General features: G+C 42.9%; 1 protein-coding gene across 11 annotated transcripts in view; it reads right to left on the bottom strand.

Annotated features, from left to right (window-relative positions):
• Positions 1 to 23,388, bottom strand: part of CACNA1B (calcium voltage-gated channel subunit alpha1 B) — a 325,506-nt gene that overhangs the window by 131,300 nt on the left and 170,818 nt on the right. For 7 of the 11 annotated variants that reach the window (XM_083485649.1, XM_083485651.1, XM_083485652.1 and 4 more), the window contains exons 9-13: positions 22,248 to 22,304; positions 20,881 to 20,955; positions 13,720 to 13,809; positions 11,130 to 11,339; positions 2,192 to 2,304 (exon numbers count right to left, since the gene is read on the bottom strand). In XM_083485649.1, the coding sequence (XP_083341775.1) occupies positions 2,192 to 2,304; positions 11,130 to 11,339; positions 13,720 to 13,809; positions 20,881 to 20,955; positions 22,248 to 22,304 (545 nt within the window). The remainder of the gene's footprint in view (positions 1 to 2,191; positions 2,305 to 11,129; positions 11,340 to 13,719; positions 13,810 to 20,880; positions 20,956 to 22,247; positions 22,305 to 23,388) is intronic. The other 4 variants (XM_083485655.1, XM_083485656.1, XM_083485658.1 and 1 more) reach the window with 1 other exon arrangement.

Raw genomic sequence — 23,388 nt, 5'->3', positions numbered from 1 at the left:
CCTGACCATTAGGTCCAGTTGTGGATGACTCTGGGGTTGCAGCATTCATCTCACTTTACTGGCCAAGGGAGCTGGTGTACAGCTTCCGGGTCATGCGGCCAGAATGACTAAGCCGCTTCTGGCGAACCAGAGCAGCGCACGGAAACGCCGTTTACAGTCACAACTTGACCACATGACTCCAAGTGCATTCTGGTGTTCAAAGCACTACACAGGCAATCTCCACAAACAACCCTGGAAAAGAAACTGTGTAGCAGTACCATTCCTGTTTATCTTGGAGTAAGGCCCATTAAGGTAAGTGGCAGCCCTGGGCTGTAAAGAACATAAGAACATCAGGAGAACCCTGCTGAATCAGGGCAAAGGGCCGCCTAGACCAGCATCGTGTTCTCTCACTGGCCAACGAGATGCCTCAATGGGAAGCCCACGAACAGAATCCAAGTGCAACAGTTCTCTCCCCACTTGTGATTCCTAACACGTGAGATTCAGAGGCTCAGACAAGAGCAAAACACTTGACCCTTGTTAACTCTGGCCAGCTAGAATGGCATCTTCCCATTTTGTGCAGGCCATCTGTGCTGGCAGCAGGGCCAGCCCAACCTCGGGGGACCTGATGGCGTTGTAGCCTTCTCCTTCAAAGGCTGCAAAGAAGCAGCTAATTAATGTCAGTTTTACTGGCACAAGTGGGCACCTGCCAGAGGCTATTTTGCGGGCCTTGCATACAAGAGATGACTGTGAAATGTGAGAATGACAGAGTGCAACAGCTCAGAAATAGGCAGCTGCAATAGGTTGCCAGTCTGCTTCCTGTGGACACTTGTTGTGCAAGTCAGCTGCAAAAAGTAAAGAAAAATGGAAGAAGAAAAAACAGAGGTACCAAGAGGCCAGGGCTGTTTGCATTACAAAATCCAGAAGTGCAGCTTTGTGGGGGGAAATATAATAAAAATAAACAGAACAGCAAGCTTCCAGACCTCATTGCTAACTACAAAAATGGGCTTAAAAGTGCACAGGGGAAACCTTCTGAAATATCCGAAGGGCAGACTGAGATTAGTGCAGAGCCAGATTTAGAGCAGGGATAGAGGCTCCCACACACAGGGCACTGAACTGAGCAGAGGAGAGGAAAGCAGCAAGTTGTATTTGAGAGTCTCCCCCCAATCCTCCACCTTTCAGTTCACAGTAAGATACGTCTTAAAATGGAAGAGGCAGGGAGAAGGTCCACGAAATCCAGAAGGTTTGTCCTTCCAGGCTATGAGTAGGGTGCCTCCCCCCCCCCCCATACTTTCCTCCTTCCTTTTGCATGAAAGCAGTAAGGTAGGTTTGGAGTCCAGAAATTGAAGGGATTTTTTTTTTAAAAAGTCTATGGCCTTTTCCTTTGACTTTTTGGGAAAAACAAGGAAGAAAAAAAGGGGGGATTTCTAAAGCCTTGAATTTTTATTTCTGTTTGAGAAAGATGTAAAGGAAGGTAGCAGGAATGAGAGAAAGTGGGGAGGGTATTCAGAGAGACCTCTCTGATGACTGTAAGTGTTGTTTGTTTGTTTGTTTGTTTGTTTGTTTGTTTGTTTGTTTGCCTGGGAGGGAAAATCAGGCTAGAAAAAAAGGAGGAGGAGAAGGGAGGGGAGGGGGAACGAGAGTGAGAGCGAGATCGCACCAGCCTCCCACTACATGAGTGCAGCTGGTTGGCCAACACTTGCAGCAGGGTGGGGGGCAGATTTTGGTTTTGCATGGGGTGCCATATTACTATAGTCTGCCCCTGTTTGTTTGTTTGTTTGGTTGGTTGGATGGTGCTGACTGAGGCTAATGCAAGTGGTAATCCACAACATTTGCAGGCCATATGTTGTCTGTCCCTGACTTTGGGTGCTAAATGGAGCAGGAGATCACATGCTCAGATGCCTCCCCAAGACATGACAGAAAAAGGAAGTCCCTCAATGGGGTATCCATCCAAGTGCTTCCTCTGTGGATGTAGCTCAGTGGGAAAGGGCCCAGGATCTCCAGGACTGGCTGGGAGTGTCCCCTGCCTGAAATCCTGCAGAGCAGCTTCTGATCATGGTAGACAAATCTGAGCTAGATGGACCAGTGGTCTGGCTCAGTATAACACAACTTCCTATGCTGAGAATCAGAAGTGACCCAGGGAGCAGAGTATGCAGAATATCAGGACTGCAAAGGGTTGACTTCAACCCATCTATTCTGACCCAAGACTTCTTACCCCAAAGTCAAAGCAGTTGAATGAGGAATGGAAATAGTTCCTTGGCCCCAGGCCATACATCTTCAGAGACATCTCTGTAAGGAACAGGCCGAGGAAGACAAATTCTGCAAAATCTGGAAGAAACAGCAGAAGGTCAAATCAATGATAAATATCCACAAAATTATTTCCTGATATTAGGATGATACCTCTCCTAGATGTGGAGCAGATCCTGCTAGCAGAAAATAACTTTCTGCTGCATGGGAAAGCAGATAATTAGTACATAATGGTGAAGTATTTTTAAGAGCTCCCAAGTCTGGATGTGCTGAGTCTCCAAGAACCCTTATCCAACTTACAATGGGGATGGACTGAGAATAGATGGAGAGCTGACCAGAAATGTCCACCAGCCATCCAAATTATTGGGGATGTTCAAATTACTGTCCATTAGAAAAGGATGTTGCTGTTTCTGGTCAAAGATTAGAATCTATTCAGTGTTTAGCATTGCTGTGTGGCTCTACAACCATATGCAAGCTGCACTGAGTTCCATGCCAACTGAGGGGAGGGTGTTCCTGGCTAACACAGAGTGTACCCCTCTGCTCAGTCTCCCCCTCTAAAGGACAGCAGCCACCAGACTAGAGGGCAATAGTTTCTACAAAGCTGGCCTTATCAATCAGCCTCCAAGTTCCCCTGGGTTCCCTCTGAAGCCACCACAATTAGGGTAGGTTACTGGCCTCCAGGTGTGATAGTGTTAAAGTGAGAACACACCAGTGAAGATTTTACTTAGGGTGGGGGGACAGATGTGAAGATTAAGGAAAAGATACACAACGCAAATGTCATTGGAACCCAGAATATTCCCTTTGGAGCAAAAGGGGGGAGCAGTTTAAAATGTCAGCCTCTTTCTCTGGACTAACCTACCCCTAAACTCATCAGGTTTTCAGAAGGCTCTTACTCTCAAGCATCAGCCTTTCCTCCTTTTTTGCCTCTTCCAGGCACACCAATATTATGTGTCATGCTGCATTCCACCTTGAATTTCAGGCCTCTCTAGTTGGCTATCCCAAGATATAGACTCTCCTTGTCAACCACAAGCTCCTCGCAGTAGACTATAGGAAGACATGAAACCCCAGGCTGGGATGTGACTTTCCTCCCATCCACACTGGTCATTTCAATGCCTTGATATTTGGAAGCTAGTCAGCCCTACAATGTCCAATGAATAAAGAGCTGCTAACATGAATCCCACCTAAAACACAACAGTCCATACAAGTAAGGTCCAGTTCCTTCACAGATACACTGGAGAACAATCAGAGACATACTGTATTATCTGAATATTCCCTTCCCTTCCCCAGCCTGCAACATCCCTGACCATTGGCCATGCTGGCTGGGACTGGTGGGAGGTGAGGTCCAATAACATTTGAGGAGCACCAGATGGGGGGGGGGGAGCCTGTGGCATTCACATACTGTTTTCAGACTTGCCATGGTTGGTCATGGAAGAGGAGTTTGGATTTGATATCCCCCTTTATCACTACCCTAAGGAGTCTCAAAGCAGCTAACATTCTCCTTTCCCTTCCTCCCCCACAACAAACACTCTGTGAGGTGAGTGGGGCTGAGAGACTTCAGAGGTGTGACTAGCCCAAGGTCACCCAGCAGCTGCATGTGGAGGAGCAGGGAATTGAACCCGGTTCACCAGATTACGAGTCTACCGCTCTTAATCACTACACCACGCTGGCTCTCTGGAAAGAATTGTATGCTAGACTAGATGACTAGATCAAGTAGGACTCTTCTTAAGCCCTTAAAATTCTGCAGATTGGTATTCTTTCTCCAGGGGACTGAGAACATAAGAACAACCTGCTGGATCAGGCAAGTGGTCCACCATCCTGTTCTCACAGTGGCCAACCAGATGCTAATGGGAAACCCACAAGTAGGACCTGAGTGTAACAGCTTACTCTGCACTTGTACTTCAGGGACATGCAGCCTCCATCAGTGGAAGCAGAACGTAGACATTCGGAAAGAGAAAAATCTCAAAATTTTCTAGGGAAATTTTGGTTTGCATGATCAACCTGCATCCCGGGCACCACTATTTGTTACGAGCCCTGGCATTGGCCAACCTTTACGAAGCAAATTATTTTAAATCAAGGGAGCAAAGATTGGTTCCAGTGATCATCCATCCATTACTCCTGCCAATGGCTCCTATTTCTACCCTCTCCTTCAGTTGACGGGTCAGGATGAGGATTTGTTTTGACATGGCCCTGGCCCATTTGATTGAAAAATGCAATTCTTGGTTGCTGGTCTTACTCTAGATTTAATTTAAGCTACCTTAAACAGAAGCATTTCATAAAACCATGGGATGAGAAGAAGGGAGTGCATGGCAGAAGGCAGAGGAGAGAGTTTGTGATAAACAGTTTAACTTAATTTAGAAACCTGTGCTCCTGGCAAAGGCCATGCTGGTTACTTTCCTACCCAATATATTTGAATTAGGTAATTAGCATCGTGTGTGTGTGTGTGTGTGTGTGTGTGTCAATCAGCGACAGACTAATTCTATTTTCATGCTGTCACATAGTCTAAGGTCATTAGGATCAGGCACAAGAGATGGTACTACAGGTCTTTCCTGTCCCACAAAAACTGTGAACACTTGTGCAGAGAAGGAGATCCATCAGCATCCAGTTTTTGGCTGACCCACTTCTTGAAATGACACCTAAAATATTCAGCAGACATAAATAAGCATGCTTGTTTCTGAAGCTTCCCTGTGCTCTGCATACTGATATCCACAGGGAACCGGGCTGAGACATCAAAGGCAAACACAAAATCATCAAGAAACTAATTGCATTAATGTAGGCTCTGCATAAAGTGCACAGCTGAATGGGATGGGTTCTAGTCATAAGGTTTCTAGGGGGCAACCCATGGTCCTCCAGTGGTTGCTGGACTACAGCTTCCATCATGCCTGACCTTGGGCCATGTTGGCTAGGGTTGATGGGAGCTGGAGTCCAATGCCATCATTAGGGCCACACTATTCACCATGGTTTGTGTGAAGGACACCTTTCCTTCATCTGTCCAGAATCTCCAGCTAATTGATTTCCCTGGACGACACTGGGTATGCCACATTATTCATCCCAATCTTCATTTCACAAAATTTATATACCTCAATGTGGTTTGCACAAAGAATAAACAATGAGATTATCAGTAAAAAAAAAACAACAACAGTGGAAAACTATTTAAATACAGTGGTACCTTGGTTTAAGAACTTAATTCGTTCTGGAGGTCTGTTCTTAACCTGAAACTGTTCTTAACCTGAAGTACCACTATAGCTAATGGGGCCTGCCACTGCTGCCGCCACACGATTTCTGTTCTCATCCTTAAGCAAAGTTCTTAACCTGAGGTACTATTCTGGGTTAGCGGAGTCTGTAACCTGAAGCATCTGTAACCTGAAGCGTCTGTAACCTGAGGTACCACTGTAGTTCTAAAAATAATTAAAACCAATGATGAGATAAAAACAGATTAAAACACACATCAGCATTCAGTGTAGTTGGGTAGACATGCCTAAAGGTAAAAGGGTTTCGGCAGGTGCGTAAAAGAGTACATTGAAGGCTCCTGCCTAATGTCATTAGGCAAGGAGTTCCGAAGTGTAGGTGATGCCACACTAAAGTGTCACTTTCTTATCAATGTAGAATGGGTATTATGTGGCATCTGTAAAAGTACCAGTTCCATAGACTGAAGCAGCCAGGTGGGCATATGTGGGGTAGGTGATTGTTAAATACTCTTTCTGAAAATTGTTAGCCTTCCTTCATAAGCAAGACACTCAAGTCTCTTCTTCAATAAAGCATGCTTATAAACACCAGTGGAGTCAGTGTTCTGCTATTGTGGAAATCCACACAATCCAAACATGTGCAAACCAGATTCTCTTCAGCGGAGTCTATAGCATGCTGGCTATACAGAGATGAAACGAGACACATCCCATATTTTTTCCTTTCTCCCTTTCCCCCTTTTTTTGCTAAGCACCTTTTCAGTTCCTTTTTCAAAATGCTTGGAAACCGTTGGAAATGTCAAGCTGAGAAAGTTAATCAGAGCATTTCAACAAGCAGAAAGTAGAAAGGAGGCAGAGACGGGGAGTTCTGAGGAATCGCTGCAGACCCACAGGCTCTCAGCAGCATTGAAGTTGATTTGTAACGTAATTAAATTCTCCCTAGAGGGAGAGACATGATTGAATTAGAGGTGCCCAAATCACGCTTACGGTGTTACCAATCCTCCCAGAGCAAACTCTGCTCCCTTCCTGGATGAAGTTCACACATCTTGTCCAAAGTCCAATTACAATCACTTTCTAGAAATCTGTCTAATTAGGAGGCACCCCTGCTCTTCCCATGTGCTGCCAGTGAGAAGCATTATGGGCCACTGATGCTAAAGCTACTTGTGCAAAAATGTTCTCCCCTTCTTGGCTCCTAATATTTTATCAGATTTAATCCATTAGAAGATAAGAATATTCTGCTGAAGCAGACTATGGGTTGAATTTGCCATAGTCTGAATCAAACTATGGCAAATCTGCTCACATCACTCTGAAGCTGTGCCTAAGCAAAAATTGTCCTGGGAAAACACATGTCTTTAGCACTGTCAAAGCTAGCACATTTTTATTTTTTATTTTTACATTCACTGCTAAGTCTCTGAAGAGCCATTTCTTCCCACTCCCTACCCTCACCATTCTTTTTATTTGCAAACAGAAACAAAGAACAAAAATAATAAAAATACTAAGAATAATTAAATAACAACAACCATTGCCAGTTGACATTAACAATAAGCAATGCTGTGAAACATCATTCCTGTCAAGATATGAAAGGTACTCACTATCTGTACTTTCCAGAAACAATTGAAGACATTTCCCCCTACCAATCTCCCCCAGCTGGTTGTATACATTTTTGCCATGGATGTCTACTCTTTGCTATTAAAAAATAAACAAATCTGCTGTTATTTGCCCCCTGTTATTTGCCTACAAAAACAGTTTTGTAACTGTTTTTAGCTGGGTTTCTCTATTATATTTTCTACATCACCCTGAAACAAATGTGTAGAAGGGGATTAAACATTATTATTAGTATTAGTATTAGTATTAGTATTATTAAATATAATATAATATAATATAATATAATATAATATAATATAATATAATATAATATAATATAATATAATATTCCATCAAACCTGATTTAAGCATATATATTAATAAAAGGAAGTCCATATAGGTGTGTAAATGAAACTGCCAGTTATAAGCCATGTGTTTAAACAAAGAAAGGGCACTTCCAATAGAGGCTCTTAGAACCTAGGTAATTAAGAACCATCCTCACTCCCACTAATTTTCTCCATCCTGTAGACATTAGAGAGACCTGGATAAACCTTTTGGTTTTGTTCAAATATATCAATATCAAAGAAAGAAAGAACCCACAGAAGTACTTGGAGGTTAGATAAACAGAGCTGAGACCTATTTTAATGAATTTTGATTCTCCTGTCAAAGGGTTCGTGTTTAGAAAATGAAAATATTTCACTAAAGAGCAGGGCAAATAGCACAAATGAAAGGGTGTCCCTCAGCTTTGGGCCCAACTGAACATAAAAATAAGAAGAGCTCTAGTAGATCAGGCCAATGGCCCATCTATTCCAACATCCTGTTCTCACAGTGGCCGATTAGATGCTTGTATGAAACCCACAAAGAGAAACAGAGCAGAAGAACACTCTCCCTCTCTTGTGGATTCCAACAACTACCTAAAGTTCAATCTGTGTAAGAGATCCCCAAAGACTGGTTTTGAAGGCTCTGCAAAACACAGCTAAAGGATCCTCATGGGCTTTGGGGGCAAGGAAGTCATATCAGCCGTGTCAATCCTGAACTTATCTAACCAAATCAGGAAGCTTTTCAACCAAACTGTGCTAAAACTTTAAATCCTTTCCATTTACCGTATTTTTCCATGTATAACACACACACACACACACACACCCCCGTGTATAAGATGACCCCTAGTTTTGGGGTTGATGAGCTTTTTTGGGGGGGATTGCCCAGAGTTGTGGAGCTTTTTGCAGGGGGGATGCCAAAAATCACTAACCCAACTATAAAACGCTGACAATCACTCACGTCGCTGAAGACAACAAGCATCTGCCCGCTCGCCAACAGCAGCCAGCAATTGCATGCCCATTTGCTGCAGCGACAGCATATCCACAGCAGCCCTTGCCACAGCAACCAATCACCCACCCAATTACCACAACAGCAGCCAATCCAAAGCAGCCCTTGCTGCAGCCACCAATCATCCACCATATCACCGCTGACAAACGATTGCTCGCTGCTCCAGCCAATCACCCGTCCCCACTATGCACTATCCGTGTATAAGACAACCCTCGTTTCTCAACATTAAAGTAAAACAAAAAACAAAAACTTGTCATACAAGGAAAAGTAAGGTATGTTATAGAATCCACCTGGAGAGCAGGTGACTGGTACTGTAGATAAGGATGGGCGACTCTGTCAATTTAGGTTTCTCTAAGTATCCCAGTCTTAAATTCAGCTCACCACATTTCCACATCTGTTCTTGGGGGGTGGGAATGATTTTGTAGGTCCTCATGGAAATTCATAAGCATTTTAGTGCAAATTTCTCCTAATGCATTCAGCGGTATGGAACTTTGCCTAATATACACATTTTTGCAATGCAATTTCCCCTAATAAAACAAGTATTCATTTATTTTTACTAATATATGCATTTTCATATACACTTTACCCCAATTACTGGGTTTGAAAACTGCATGGGTATAATCTGAAGCAAAGCAAATTTCAGTTCGCATATTGTTTCAGAAAGTGTGGATTAGGTAAGTTTGCCCACATAAACTGAATTCAAATTTCTCTACCAAGCCAATTGGTGGGCAAACCATCTTTCAGCTGTTCTTGCTGCTGAGGAACACCAACAGGGCTAACCTGTTGATGGACAGACACCCCCCAGATGTTCCTTCTAAACTTGTACAGTCATACCTCAGAAGTCGAACAGAATCCGTTCCGGAAGTCTGTTCGACTTCCAAAAAGTTCGGCACAGCTTCCGATTGGCTGCAGGAAGCTCCTGCAGCCAACCGGAATGTGCAGAACCTGCGGCGGATATTTGGGTTCCAAAGAATATTCACAAACTGGAAGACTCACTACCAGGTTTGCGGAGTTCAAGAGCCAAAACCTTCGACTGTAGTTGGGAAGTCTGTTTTTTGGCTGTTGCTATTCTTTGGGCCCCTCTTCAACAAATGCACTTCACAGGGACATAGAAAGATGCCAAGTTAAACCATTGGTTCCTGTCTACAGTGATTGCAAGTGACTCTCCAAGGATTATCGGAGGGTTATCTTCCACTGCTACCTGGAGGTGCCAGGGATTGATCCTGGGACCTTCTGCATGAAGAACAGATGCTCTATTGATGAGTTATGAGCTAAAATGCCCATATTAGCTTCCTCCTCGCTATACTGAACAAAGAACCGACAAGCTTCCCACATTAGCTCTTCTCCTTTAGCAATATCTACTTTCAGCCACATCTAGCTGCTGAATTCCTTTTTTTCTTTTATCCGCTTTGCAATAAAAATGGCCCTTTCCCCCCCCCTCCCGCCCCGTATGTCAGCCCGTCTAATTTTTCACTCAATTTGTAATTAACAAGAACATTCTTTCTGGCACCAGCTGGGAGATGAATATCAGCACATAAAAGTTATTATTATATATTTTTTTAAAAAGCTAGACTGAAAGCATTTCTCTACAAGCAAACTAATGGTTCCCCTTCTTTTGTGGGTGGGTCTGGTTATAAAAGGATGGTGGCACCCACACCCACACCCCACTTAGCCCCAAATGAAATAGGAAGCATATAATATCAAACTGTCTTATTGCTTCTGATGTTTGATTCTGAAAAAGAACAGAAAGCTCACAAACCAAGAGAGTCTCTTCTCTAGTTTGAACCTTACAAAAGAGGTAAGTTTTTTGTTTGTTTTTGCTTTGTTTTTTTGTTTGTTTGCTTTGCTTCACACATGTGCCTTGCTTTGACTTCAATGCCTCTGGCACCATATAGATGTTACTTCAATTTGCCCCACATGTATAGGTTGGTATTTGGGGACACTCACTGAGCACTTGGTTCCTGCCCTCATCTTTTCCCTGCCCTTCTGTAAACTCTATATTTGTAGGTAATAATGCTTCTGAATGCCAGTTGCTGGAATCTGCAATGGGGTAGAGTGCTCTTGTGCTTTTGGGTTTCCTGCAGGCATCTGGTTAGCTCCTATATATACAGTGGTACCTCGGGTTACGTACTTAATTCGTACCGGAGGTCTGTTCTTAACCTGAAACTGTTCTTAACCTGAAGCACCACTTTAGCTAACGGGAACTCCTGCTGCTGCCGCGCCGCCATCGCACGATTTCTGTTCTCATCCTGAAGCAAAGTTCTTAACCTGAAGCACTATTTCTGGGTTAGCGGAGTCTGTAACCTGTAACCCGAGGTACCAATGTGTGTGTGTGTGTGTGTGTGTGTGTGTGTGTGTGTGTGTGTACAAACACACACACACATATACATATCCAGTGGTATGGGTAGGCAACCTAAGGCCCAGGGGCCAGATCCAGCCCAATTGCCTTCTCAATCTGGCCCGCGGACGGTCCGGGAATCAGCATGTTTTTACATGAGTATAATGTGTGCTTTTATTTAAAATGCATCTCTAGGTTGTTTGTGGGGCATAGGAAATCGTTCATCCCCCCCAAAAAAAATATAGTCTGGCCCCCCACAAGGTCTGAGGGACAGTGGACCGACCCCCTGCTGAAAAAAATTGCTGACCCCTGTCCAATGGGGAAAATGGCAGGGCATCATATGATTATTGTATCAGTGAGTCTGAATATTCTTTTTGAAAAATCCAAGAAGCTATCTGTTCATAGTTCCCCTGGGTTAGCTCCCCAATCTGAGATGATGTCAAGGTTCAGGGCCAGAGTAATCCCAGAGCTTTACTTACACAGAGCAGTAGTGAGCCCCTCTGGCTGGTCATAATGCACAATGGCAACGCACAGGGTGTTGAGAGCCACAACACAGAGAACCATCCAGTAGAAGCTCTGCGCTTTCACCATGCGCCGGATGAAGAACCGGAACATCTTCTCTTTCCTACGGAAGTAGGAGGAACTCTCATTCTTGCCGCTCTTCAGGCTGGCCCGGGCAAATGGTGAACCTGTGAGCAATGGAAAGATACAAAGCTTTGAGCAGAGCTGAGAGACCTTTCTTCAGGCCACCAAGGCTGCACTACCCCAACCCAGATACACAGGAACCTGCTCAACTATCTGGATATTGGGTGCCATTGGTTTGATTTGAATTAATTTTATAATGAATGATTTTAGAGTGTTGTGTTGTGTTGTGTTGTACTGTTTTATTGTTGTTAGCCGCCCTGAGCCCGGCTTCGGCTGGGGAGGGTGGGATAGAAATAAACTATTATTATTATTATTATTATTATTATTATTATTATTATTATTATTATTATTACATTCAGGCACCTGAAATGTCCCCAGCCATGCTTCTCTGGAACACTGCACTGAAATGACTTCCATAGCATTTTTACATTGATAATTTTAATGAGCTGGTTACAAGGCTTCATAGAAAACTTTTATATAATTGCAAGTTTCCATGAATATATGCTGACCAGCAGGGGTGTAAGCCTTTTGCTGGTTGTTAACCAGACAAGTTGCTCAGTACTGTGGTACCTCGGGTTAAGAACTTAATTCGTTCTGGAGGTCCATTCTTAACCTGAAACTGTTCTTAACCTGAAGCACCACTCTAGCTAATGGGGCCTCCCGCTGCCACCGCGCCGCCGGAGCCCGATTTCTGTTCTCATCCTGAAGCAAAGTTCTTAACCCGAGGTACTATTTCTGGGTTAGCGGAGTCTGTAACCTGAAGCGTCTGTAACCTGAAGCATCTGTAACCTGAGGTACCACTGCAATTCCCTGAAAATTGTCTGCAAGGACCTCACAATCACTTTTTCAAAGCATTATGATAACTGACTCTTTTTTAAAAAGTGGGTAACATGAGTGAAAGAAATGGCATGCACAGCGGCACCTTTAAAAAAAATCCCACTACAGCTGCAGTCTTAACACACTTGCCTGGGAATAAATCCCATTGAATGAAATGCAACTTATTTCTGAGCAGACATAGAAACATTGGCAGGTGCCTTATTCCATGCCAGACCACGCCTCCATGTTGCTCAGTATTGTTTACTTTAACGTAGGCTTGCCATATGTCTGGTTTCCCCCAGATTTCTCTTCTTTTTAAAGTTCACAATTTCAGTCTGGGTGGATTCTTAAAATTATGCAAAATGTCCAGTTTTGTTTTTGTTGTTGCTGCTGCCTGATTATGTCTGTTCCATGTGCTCTATGAGGCCACTGGCCCTGCACGGTGGCAGCGGTGGCTGCTCTGGATGAAGAGGGGGGCACCGGGCACCTGGCAGCAGCACTGCTGCTGCTTTAGAGAGCTGTGCAGCTTTATCATAGGCAGGTGCTGAAGTTGCCAGGGAAGCTCCAGCGGCTGAGGCAGCAGCTTGCAAGCTTGCAAGCTGCAGCTGCAGCACCAGCAGCAGTATGGTGGGCTCTGCAGCAACCAGCTAATTGATTGCAGGGTTGGTGATCTGGGTGGGAGATCGGGCAGATCAGGGTGCAAACTGGACAGGATGGTGGAAAACAAAGGCTGGAGAGGGAGAGAGACGTGGTTCTTGCAGCAGCCAGGAGGCACTGGTAAAGTTGGGATGTAAATTTCAACAATTTGTCATTGCCGGCTCCCTCTTAAAGGGAGACCTTCGCAGCCTCCACTTCCACACCAGAGCACAAGGGAGGGGTTGGAGAGGGGAGAGAACAGCTGAAAAAGGAGAGGGGGAAGAAGAAAGCACGATGGGGCGGGGAATGAGTGAGGAGCTGGGAGGGGACGTTTGTGCAAGCGGAGCAAGGAGGAAACCCACCAGATTGCCTCTGAATTGTTTAAACTCACAGCATGCCCTAGATCCGTAGGCATATGTTTTATTTTTATCTTCAAAATATGGCAACCCTACACTAACTGGCAGTGGCTTTCCAGGGTTTTTAGAAAGATAGCCTCTCCTAGCCGTGTCTGGAACTGCCAGAGATTGAACTTGCAACCTTCTGCATGGAATCAGATGCTCTACTACCAGGCTAATGGCTTAGTTAGGATTGCACCCTTACAGTAATGTCATCTGATTGGCAAATGTGTGTGGTTTGGAGGAAATTTGATCCCTGGGCAGGCCAAGGTTGACCCATGGGCTGGAGATTCTACATCCATGCTCTAAGATGGTTACATTTTATGATGGAACTCAAAAGAAGCCTACACAACACCCATCTCCCATTAACAAGGTGGAAAGCCAGTGGTCAATTCAGTAGCAAACTCTGCTCACTTATGAGATTAAGATTGCAGGTTCGATCTACTTCCTTGGGTTCTCTTTAGGCTTCACCACATTCTCAGGAGGTTACCTGGCTTTGTTGTTTCATGAGACAATCTATCCAATAATAACAATAACTATAACAATAATACCTTGGTATATTAAATCTTAAACTTACCAACAGAACAAACATCTGTGAAGTGGTCCTCCCCTTCTTCAGCATGGATTAGGTCATTTTTGCTCTTCTTGATTGTGGCTCTTTTCAGCACTAATGCAAAAGGGGTAAGGAGGAAAAAAGACAAGAAAAGGTGGTTAGCATCCAGCAACAGGTAAACCCTCCCAACTCACACAAGCTTAGAGACCCAAATTGCCTCTCCACCTGGAGGCCAGAACAGCCACACACCACTAAGCCATTAGAAATCAATCAGCCAACAGCTTCCCTCACAGATTCTTGTGCCAGGGGCCATAATTTAGGTAGCCTTTCAGATATGCTCAGCCTCCTCCATCTGCCCATGAACATCTTAAAATGGAAAGAGAGGGTGGGCAGCCTTGCAGATTCATCACACGTTACTTCTTCCTTTACCAGACATACAGGATCAGTGAAATGCCAGCTTAACCTATAGAGTTTGCTCCCACAAGATGTTGGATGCCTTTGAAAGAGTTGTTGTTGTTAATATATATCCTGCCTCTTCCTTCGACTGAATTCAAGGCAGCTTACAGGTAAAACAAGAACCACTCAAAACATCGAAAAATCCATCATTCCTTAGGGACTTTCTGTGCAACAAGGAAAATGAACTTGTGAGATCAGGCTGACTATGAGTACTGGTCATTATGAATGAGTTATATCTACCACTGCTCCTCCAAATTTTCCAGTGTCTTCTATTTCCCCCCCCCCCAAAAAAAAAACCACACAAAAAAGTGTGCATGAGTGAAAAGTGCATTCACACACAAATGCACTGTATTATTCTGGGCGGGCTTCTTTTTAACAAAAAACAAAAATAACAAGCTAGAAATTGATGTGGAAATGGGGCAAACTCTGGGGATAGCTAACATGGGGGAAATGGTGAAACAGAGAGCAAAGACATGCATGGTGTTTTGTCTGCTATTGCCCCTATTATAAACCTCTTTCTGATAAACTGAGTCTACAATTAAAATTAGACAAGAGGTAAATCAAAAGGAAAAAAAATACGGTTGACATTTACCAATAGTAATAACAATTCGGGAACTCATCTTGGACTTTTCATGGGGAAAAGAAATGAACCTGAGACACCTTGACTTAAAAGAAATATTGTTTAGCAGAAAGGGAGAAGACGGACGCTAGCATGAACGGAATATCTTAAATAATCCTTTTTTATTTCTTTTATGAAATCGGCAGATGAAAAATCTGAAGTTTTCTTTTTGTAATGTTTCTTTTTCTATTGTATTTCTCTCTCTCTCTCTCTTCTCATTGTTCTTTTCTTTCTTTGTCTGTCTCTCTTCTTTGTTTCTCTTCTTTCTTTGGTGTCCTATATATGGGGCCTTTATCAAGGTCCAGGGATTGTAGATGGCTGATGGAGGACCCTAGGTGAGAGACAGGGAAATGATGGTCTCCCTGGTTGAGGCTGGGAAAACAAGGAAAGATCCCAGGTAAGCTGGGAGGAGTTACTGTCCTCTGTGGGTGGCAAAGGCTATGAAATACTAAGAGAAGACTCCGTATTCCATTTATTCTATTTGTATTTTTGATAGTCTTTATTTTATCGTATTATGAAATTTTAAAATTAAAATCTCACCAGAAAGCTAAATGAGATAGAAGGATGCAATACACCAGTAATGATACAATGGGCCAGGGATTTAGGACATAACATAGAAATAAATGTGTGGGGAAAGTTGTGAAAAACAAATTAAAAATTTATGTTATGCTATAGAAGAGAATTATATTAAAATGATATATAGATAGTATTTAACAACTAGTAATTGGGCTAAAACATATAAGAAGGTTTCTATTAACTGTTGGAAATGCAAAAAGGCTGAAGGATCCTTTTTTCATATGTGGTGGAATTGTAGGAAAGAAAGGGTATTTTGGAAGGTGATATATAATGAGATTAAAAAGATGTTTAAAGTGATTATACCCCCCCCCCCAAAAAAACCCTGAAGCTTTCTTTTGGGTGGGATTAGAAGAACACAAGTCCCAAAAAAGATGATTGTTTATGTACACTATGACAGCAGCAAGGGTTCTATATGCTCCTACAAGAAACTCCTACAAAAGAAGAATGGATAAATAGAACTTATAAGAAAATGGACTATGCAGAAATGGCAAAGTTAACAGCTGAATTAGGAGAAGCTAATGATGACAGCTTTGTGGAAGAATGGAAGCCTTTTTTGGACTATTTAAAGAAATATTATAGTATGATGAATTCACGAGGAGGATTTGAGGCATGAGCAACAGAAAGAATTAGAACTTACTTTGATATTGTTATAAGAGCTAGAAGACAGAGTGCATCAAAGGGGAAGAAAATAAAATCACCCTGGAAAACAGGATGGAAAGTATTTAAAAAATGTATTGAGGAGTATATGTGGAAATGTTTCTTTTTCCTTGAAATTTGATTTAAAAAAAGTATGAGAGAGAGAGAGAGAGAAGGATGCAATACTTTATAAATTTGTATTACTAAGCCATGAAGTAGGCTCACTTCCTATCTGTTAGGAAAAATATATTTATTTGTATTGAAAGTTGGTTGTAATAACAGTGACTATAACTGAAAATCCAAGAGTGCAGTAGCAGAAGAGAGAAAAGAAAAGAAAAGAAAAGAAAAGAAAAGAAAAGAAAAGAAAAGAAAAGAAAAGGAGGAGGAGGAGGAGATGAAGAAGAAGAAGAAGAAGAAGAAGAAGAAGAAGAAGAAGAAGAAGAAGAAGAATCAAGATATTCATACTTCCCTAGCTGGTGTGGATGGTGAATGTTGGGCATCTAAATGTGAAGCGTAAGAAATAAAATCTCACCAGATGACACAGAAGCATTCTGAGTCCTTCATTCCTCTAGGGACCCACAATATATTTGTTACTGCTTCTGCAACAGCACAAATCCATAAGTTCTTATACCACAAAGACAAATAGATTTTGCAAAGTTCTCCATGAGTAGACTATTGCTGCAACTTGCATCCATATCAAAAGTTATTTAGAGCGACAGGCTTTCATGTTATTTGTCCACATATTCAGTAATGATGATTGTGGAGAAACCTGAACAGGTGATTTAAACATCTAATGTTCTTATAAAATGCAGAAGTATTTTTTGTTTATGTAGATGATGGCTATGAAGGGTATACTTGGTGAGAAGAAAATAGAGAAATATATGTACAGTACTTCTGCCTCTGTCATAGCACTGCAACTCAGAGTGCATCATAGAACTACTGAATTGGAAGAGACGTCTTCAAGTTCAGCCCTTCCATTCAATTCAGGATCTGCAATGCGGGGTGCAACTACTGCATCGCTGACTGTGCAGCCCTTGCTTAAAATGCTGCAAGCAAATGTGAGCCCACCACCTCCTGAGTTAGACTTCCTGTCAAACAGTTCATCCCATTAAAACATTTCTCCCCTACTTTTTGGCCATGGTCTACTTCCCTACAATTTTCATCCAAAAGTCTTGCTCCCCAGAACAACAGAGAACAATAAGCCTGCTCATCTCCTACATGACGTCTAAAGAGAGTTCTCTCCTGTGTCTCCCCATAAGCTTTCCCCAGTGAAAATGACTGGCAGTAATTTCAAGACAAAACAAAGTGAATCAAATGAACTCCTTCTTCACAATGCAAAACAGGTTTATGGAATTTGCTGTTGCAAAATATAGCAGTGGCCCGTTGCTTTCAAGTGGCTTTTATCTTTGCTCTCAAGTTGCTCTACGGGGAGGTTTGACAACTTTATGAAGGAAGAGAAGTACAGTGGTGCCTCGCAAGACGAAAAGAATCCGTTCCGTGATTCTCTTTGTCTTGCGGTTTTTTTGTCTTGCAAAGCAAGCCCATTGACGGATTAGTGGATTAGCGCTATTAGCGCTATTAGCGGCTTTTAGAGGCTTTTAGCGGCTTATCAGCTTATCGGATCAGCTGATAAGCGGCTTAGCGGCTTAGAAAAGGGGGGGAGGGGAAAAAACCCGCAAGAACTCGCAAGACATTTTTGTCTTGCGAAGCAAGCCCATAGGAGATTCGTTTTGCGAAGCACCTCCAAAACGGAAAACTCTTTCGTCTAGCGAGTTTTCCGTCTTGCGAGACATTCGTCTTGCGGGGCACCACTGTATGTCAATGGCTATTTGCCATGATGACTCTAAAGACCCTCCATGGTGAGGTAGTATATCAGAAGCCTGCTACTGGGAGGCAACCATACAGAAGTGATATTGCATGCACGTCCTATTTGCAGGACTGCCAGAAGCATGTAGCTGGCCACTCTTGGAAACAGGATACTGGATGAGATGGACCTTAGGTCTCATCCTACAGAGCTCTTTTTATGTCCCTAGTCAAGCCCATTTCTAGTTGCACCTACAGTAGGGATGGGGAGCATGTGGTCCTCCAGATGGTTCTGGGCTCCGACTTCAATCCTCCCAAACCATTGACCATGCTGTCTGGGGCTGCAGTCCAGTAACATCTGGAATGCCTGAGTTTTCTCCTTCCCTGACCCTCCAGAAGTGATTGGACTTCAACTCCCATCAGCCCCTGCTAGGAAGGCCAATGGGCAGGAGATGGTGGAAGCTGTAGTCCAGCATCATATGGAGGGGCACAGGGTTGGCAGCCCAGCTGTGGAGGCCACTGTGGTTAAGGCCTCACACACAATATTACCAAGCAACAGTAGAAGAAGCCATAGAAGCCAAGCCAAGCTAAGCCAAGCCAAAGAAACATCAAACATTGAAAACTGATATGAATCCAGTCCAAACATGATCCAGAGGTGTGATCCTCTGAGGGGGGCTCTTCTGTTGGAACCCACCCCAAGGTCTGCTCAAGAGTATCCTCTTGAGGCAATCCTGGTGAAGGAGGACTCTCCCTGCTCCTCCAAGTCTTCAGTCCGTGGAAGGTCAGGTTGACATCCAGCTCCAGGTTAGAGCCAGAGATAAAAAAAAATCCAAGGCTTCTGAGATTCAGTCTCTGATTCAAACCCCTTTGAGATACCAGCAACCTTGCCCTATAAGGCCACACGCACGCACGCACGCACACACACACACACACACACAAACTGCCAGCATGAGAGGCCCAATCCAGACTGGTAGGTACTTTAGTGTAGGACAGGGATTGGAGAACCTGTGGTCTTCCAATGTTGCTGGAATACAGCTTCCCTTATTGCTGAACTCTGGCCATGCTGATTGGATTTGCAGTCCAGCAAAATCTGTACTTCTGGATATATCTTTGTCACTAGAGGCTAGGAGTGCCTTTGACTAACTCTGGTTCAGCGGCTGCAGCCATTCTTGGACAGGAATAGCCTGACCACTGTAGTCCTTCTTTTGGTAACCCTGAGACAGGATAGCTGCAATGCACTCTATGTGGGGCACCCCCTGGGCCTGGCTTGGAAGCTCCAGCTGGTCCAGATGCCATAACAAGACTCCTGATGAGGCCACCTGGCCAATAACAGGTGACACCATTGTTAAAACATCTGCACTGTTTACCCATCTACTTCTGAGCCAGTTTCAGGGTCTTTGTAGTAATCTACAAAGTCCTGAATAACATAGGTCCAGTGTATCTCAGCGACCTCCTGATAACCAACCTCAATCACTGAGATAAACTGCAGAAGCATCACTGGTTGTTCCCTGAGTTGGTGAGGCTCATTTGATAACAAGAAACTGAGTCTTTAGTGTCATTGGCTCAGTACTAAGATTTAGCAGGCACCTTCAAGTTTTGTTTCAACTTTAACATGGTAACAACACACACAACATAACAGGATGTTTTTGACTATGTAACTTCTCTTTCAAACACAATTCAACACGTAATATCTCACAAAGTGTAATTCCATAGACGAACACATGATGCAAACAGCACATATCATGAGAATCAGATGGAAAACCTGAAGGTATGGCACCACAAGGATTCCGAGATAATACCTTGTTTCGCCCAACTGTGCTTCATGCAAACTCATATTCTTGTACGACAGAAACATGGAACAAAACAAATTCAACTGATAGAACAAAATTTCCGATATCTACATACAAGGAACGTTAGAATCTTCAAAGCAGTGATATGTGGAACATCATAAGATAAGCATCCCATATTGTGGTTATTGCCAATATGCCAGTTGAGAGAGCCAGTGTGGTGTAGTGGTTAAGAGCGGTAGTCACGTAATCTGGGAAACCGGGTTCGTGTCTCCGCTCCTCCACATGCAGCTGCTGGGTGACCTTGGGCCAGTCACGCTTCTGTGAAGTCTCTCAGCCCCACTCACCTCACAGAGTGTTTGTTGTGGGGGAGGAAGGGAAAGGAGAATGTTAGCCGATTTGAGACTCCTTAAAGGGAGTGAAAGGCGGGATATCAAATCCAAACTCTTCTTCTTCTTCTTCTTTAGGAACTGAATGGACTTTATCTCCTGACCATCCATTGGGCTTTAATTTCTCTTGATATGCTCTGTATGCATGATGTGTTGGTCTATGGGATTACACCTTGTGAGATATTACATGTTGAATTGTGTTTGAAATAGAAGTTACATAGTCAAAAGCATCCTGTTACATTGTGTGTGTGGTTACCAGGATTGTATTTACATAACCTAAGGTTTAGTAGTGTTTTGCATCAACTTTAATGTGCCCAATGAAAATGTTTTTATTCTGCCAGAGGCTGACATAGGCGATTAAGAATACATCTTCCCATTGTATTTAGTTGATTTCTGATTTTAACAATTTTATATGATTTTTCTTTATGATTTTTCACTCTGTTTCCCCCCTCTATTAATCGTAGTATATAAATATTTTTATGAATAAATAAATAAATATCTGGAGGGCCGCAGGTGCCCCATTCTTGCCTTACACTGAAGTACTAATCTTGATCGGTCCCACTCATTGGTTTCAATGGGAGTTTTGGGGGCAATGTAATTGTAGGTGATCCCAATCTAGATCAGGACCACAGTGGGGGAAATGGAACATTAAAGGACTATTACCCATCCCAGGACCCTGATCACTCCACACTGGAAATTTGTGAACCATAACCCTGCATTGAAGGACAAAACTGCGCTATCCAAGTCTCATGTAATCTGGCCCACAGTCATCCTCATTCAAGATGAACTCTTTGCTGATTCATCACTGATCAGCCAGACCAATGATGTTACTAGCTAGGTGTGAATGACCTATAGTGCTCAGGAGCTTAAAGCCACAACTGATGCCCTCTAGAACCCTGACAAGTTGCCGTCCACTCACTGTTATAGGTGCCTCCGCCGCTAATCTCCACCACTGCCATGCCTCGCAGGATTGGGCCTTCAGAAGTGGCCCTCCCTGACAGTGAACAGGAGGAGAAAAGGGGAGAAGGGAACAGCAACAGAGGAAAGGGAGACAGCAGGCAGGGGGAAGAGGAGACACGAGAGGAGGAAAGACAGTCAGAAAAGGAAGAGGGAAAAGTCTTTTAATGGAACTTTAGTGAATTCTAACATCTTATGAGCCAGATGCCAAGAGCAGCAAGGAGACAGAAGTTCCCAGTTATCTTGGAGGGGCTTCAGAAGCAACAGAAGCACACAGATGTTGCTGGACTACATCCACAGCACTAAAGCTTTGAGATTCTCTATCTTGCAGAAATGGTAAAAGTAAATATGGCTGCCTGGGATTGTATAGGGATGGGATAACTCTAAATGTATAGTGAGTGCTCTAAATGTCTTGCAGGGAGTTGGACTAGATGACCCTTGGGGTTCCTTCTAACTCTACAATTCTATGCTTCTATGCTGTGGGTGAGACCTATGCCTCTCCTACAGCTACACCGGAATTCCCCACAGCAAATGCACAATGCGCAGGTGTCTGCTTCTCAATGCCTGAAGACATATGTCAAGGAATCCTGAGATGGACTGCAGATTCTGTGTCACTGACAGGTCCACATTATATTCAAATATTGTTATCCATCCTTCAAGTTTTCAGGGTTGGCAGCTGGGAACACCAGCATAGCAAGCCTGACTGCTGCTGCATCAAATGCCTCTTGGGACATCCAGCTTGGGATGCGAGGAGAAATCTGAGTTTGTTTTCATTTTAATGAGAAAGTGCCTAATTTGCACTTCACCAACCATTAAGTGAACTGAAACGCAGCTGTCCTTCAAAATCTGCGCTTTCTCTAAATTTTGCAATGCAGTTCTCTTACCAAGCAAAGTGAGCACAAATGCATTATCTTAGGGTAAAGTGTGCCTAAGGGTGTATGTTTTCTTGAAAGTAACATACACTAAATGCATAGTGTGCGTAAGAATGCACACATTTGTGAAAACAACCTACAAAAAGCGCATTATATCTGGGGAAGTGGCTTGTGAAAAATTGTTCGTTTTGAGAAACTCACACTAAAATGCTGGGGGAGGGGTATGATAAGTCTTTTTAAAAAGCACACAAATTGCTGTGGAAATGTGATGAATTGAATCTGTGATGGGGGGTTGCTGAATGAGAAACAGAGAGAAGCTGAAATGGACTATTTTATTGCACTTCCAGGCAACAAACACAGCATCCACCCTTTTTTGTTTCATGAAAGGCCACTGAGACACACACAGAGCATACAAACCTTACGCAAAAGAAGCCAAATGCACCACAAAGCAACCTACCATCAAGGGGTGACTTCTCTTCGGCGTTCTTGTCTTCTTCTGCTAACATCACCTCCTCTGGAAACAGAGAAAGAAGAGTAAAAATAAAGTGCACACACTGTAAAAAAATATATACCCTGCTTAGTTGGGAATATCAAAGTCAGTTCAACAACTATCACTCTTCCCCAATGGCAGGGATGTGGAAGCTGTGGTCCTCCAGATGTTGTTGGACTCCAACTCCCATCAGCCCCAGTCAGCAAGGCTAATGGCCAGGGATAGGGGAGGAGGGAGATATTTGATTCCCAACCCATTTAACACTGAATCAAATAAAAGTTAATGGACTACGCAGAATTGGATAAGATGACAGGAAGGATTCGAAACCTGCAGGACCAGAGATTCACAGAAGATTGGAATAAATATGTGAACTATTTGAAGAGCAATTGTAATCAACAAATTAAGCAAGTAGGACTACAAGAAGTTTTGTAAATGAAACATTGCAAAGAAGATAAAGAAGAGAGACATTAGTTATGATATTCAAAAGTAATAGTGAAGTAAGAAATGTAAATTAAGAGGAAAAGATTAGAAAATTTTCAGATGTGATTGATGGAAGTAAAAAAAATGTACAAGATATAAAAGTATGTTTTACAATGTTGAAAATGGTGTGTGTGTGTGTGTGTGTGTATCTGAATCAAATTCACACTTCTGCAAATGATATGTAAACTGAAACACAGCTTTGACATTTTCATTGAATCATAGAATTGTAGAGTTGGAAGAGACCCCGAGGGTCATCTAGACCAACCCACTGCAATGCAAAAATCTTAACTAAACCATCCATTTTACTATGCAGTTCACCAACCAAAGTTTTATGGAAATCCATATATTGGGGGAAAGTTTCCATAAGAACAAACATATTGGTGAAAATAGCACATAAAGATGCAATGCATTGTGGGGAATGACTTGCTAAAATTTGCACAGTAGTCAAAACAGCATATAAAAATGCGCATATCTGGAGATATTTGCACTAAAACACTGGTGAATTTTCATGACACAAGGATTTTTTGATTTTTTTTAAAAAATGCCAAAAAATGTGGACAACCAAATTTAAGATAGGAAAAATGAGAAAATGTGAAAGACAAAATTGATAGATCTTTCCACCCACGGT

Source organism: Podarcis liolepis (assembly GCF_965112155.1).
Source record: "Podarcis liolepis genome assembly, chromosome: Z".
NCBI classification, from domain to species: domain Eukaryota; kingdom Metazoa; phylum Chordata; class Lepidosauria; order Squamata; family Lacertidae; genus Podarcis; species Podarcis liolepis.
Note: the sequence above shows the minus strand (reverse complement) of the source record. Positions and strands in the feature narration are given on the sequence as shown.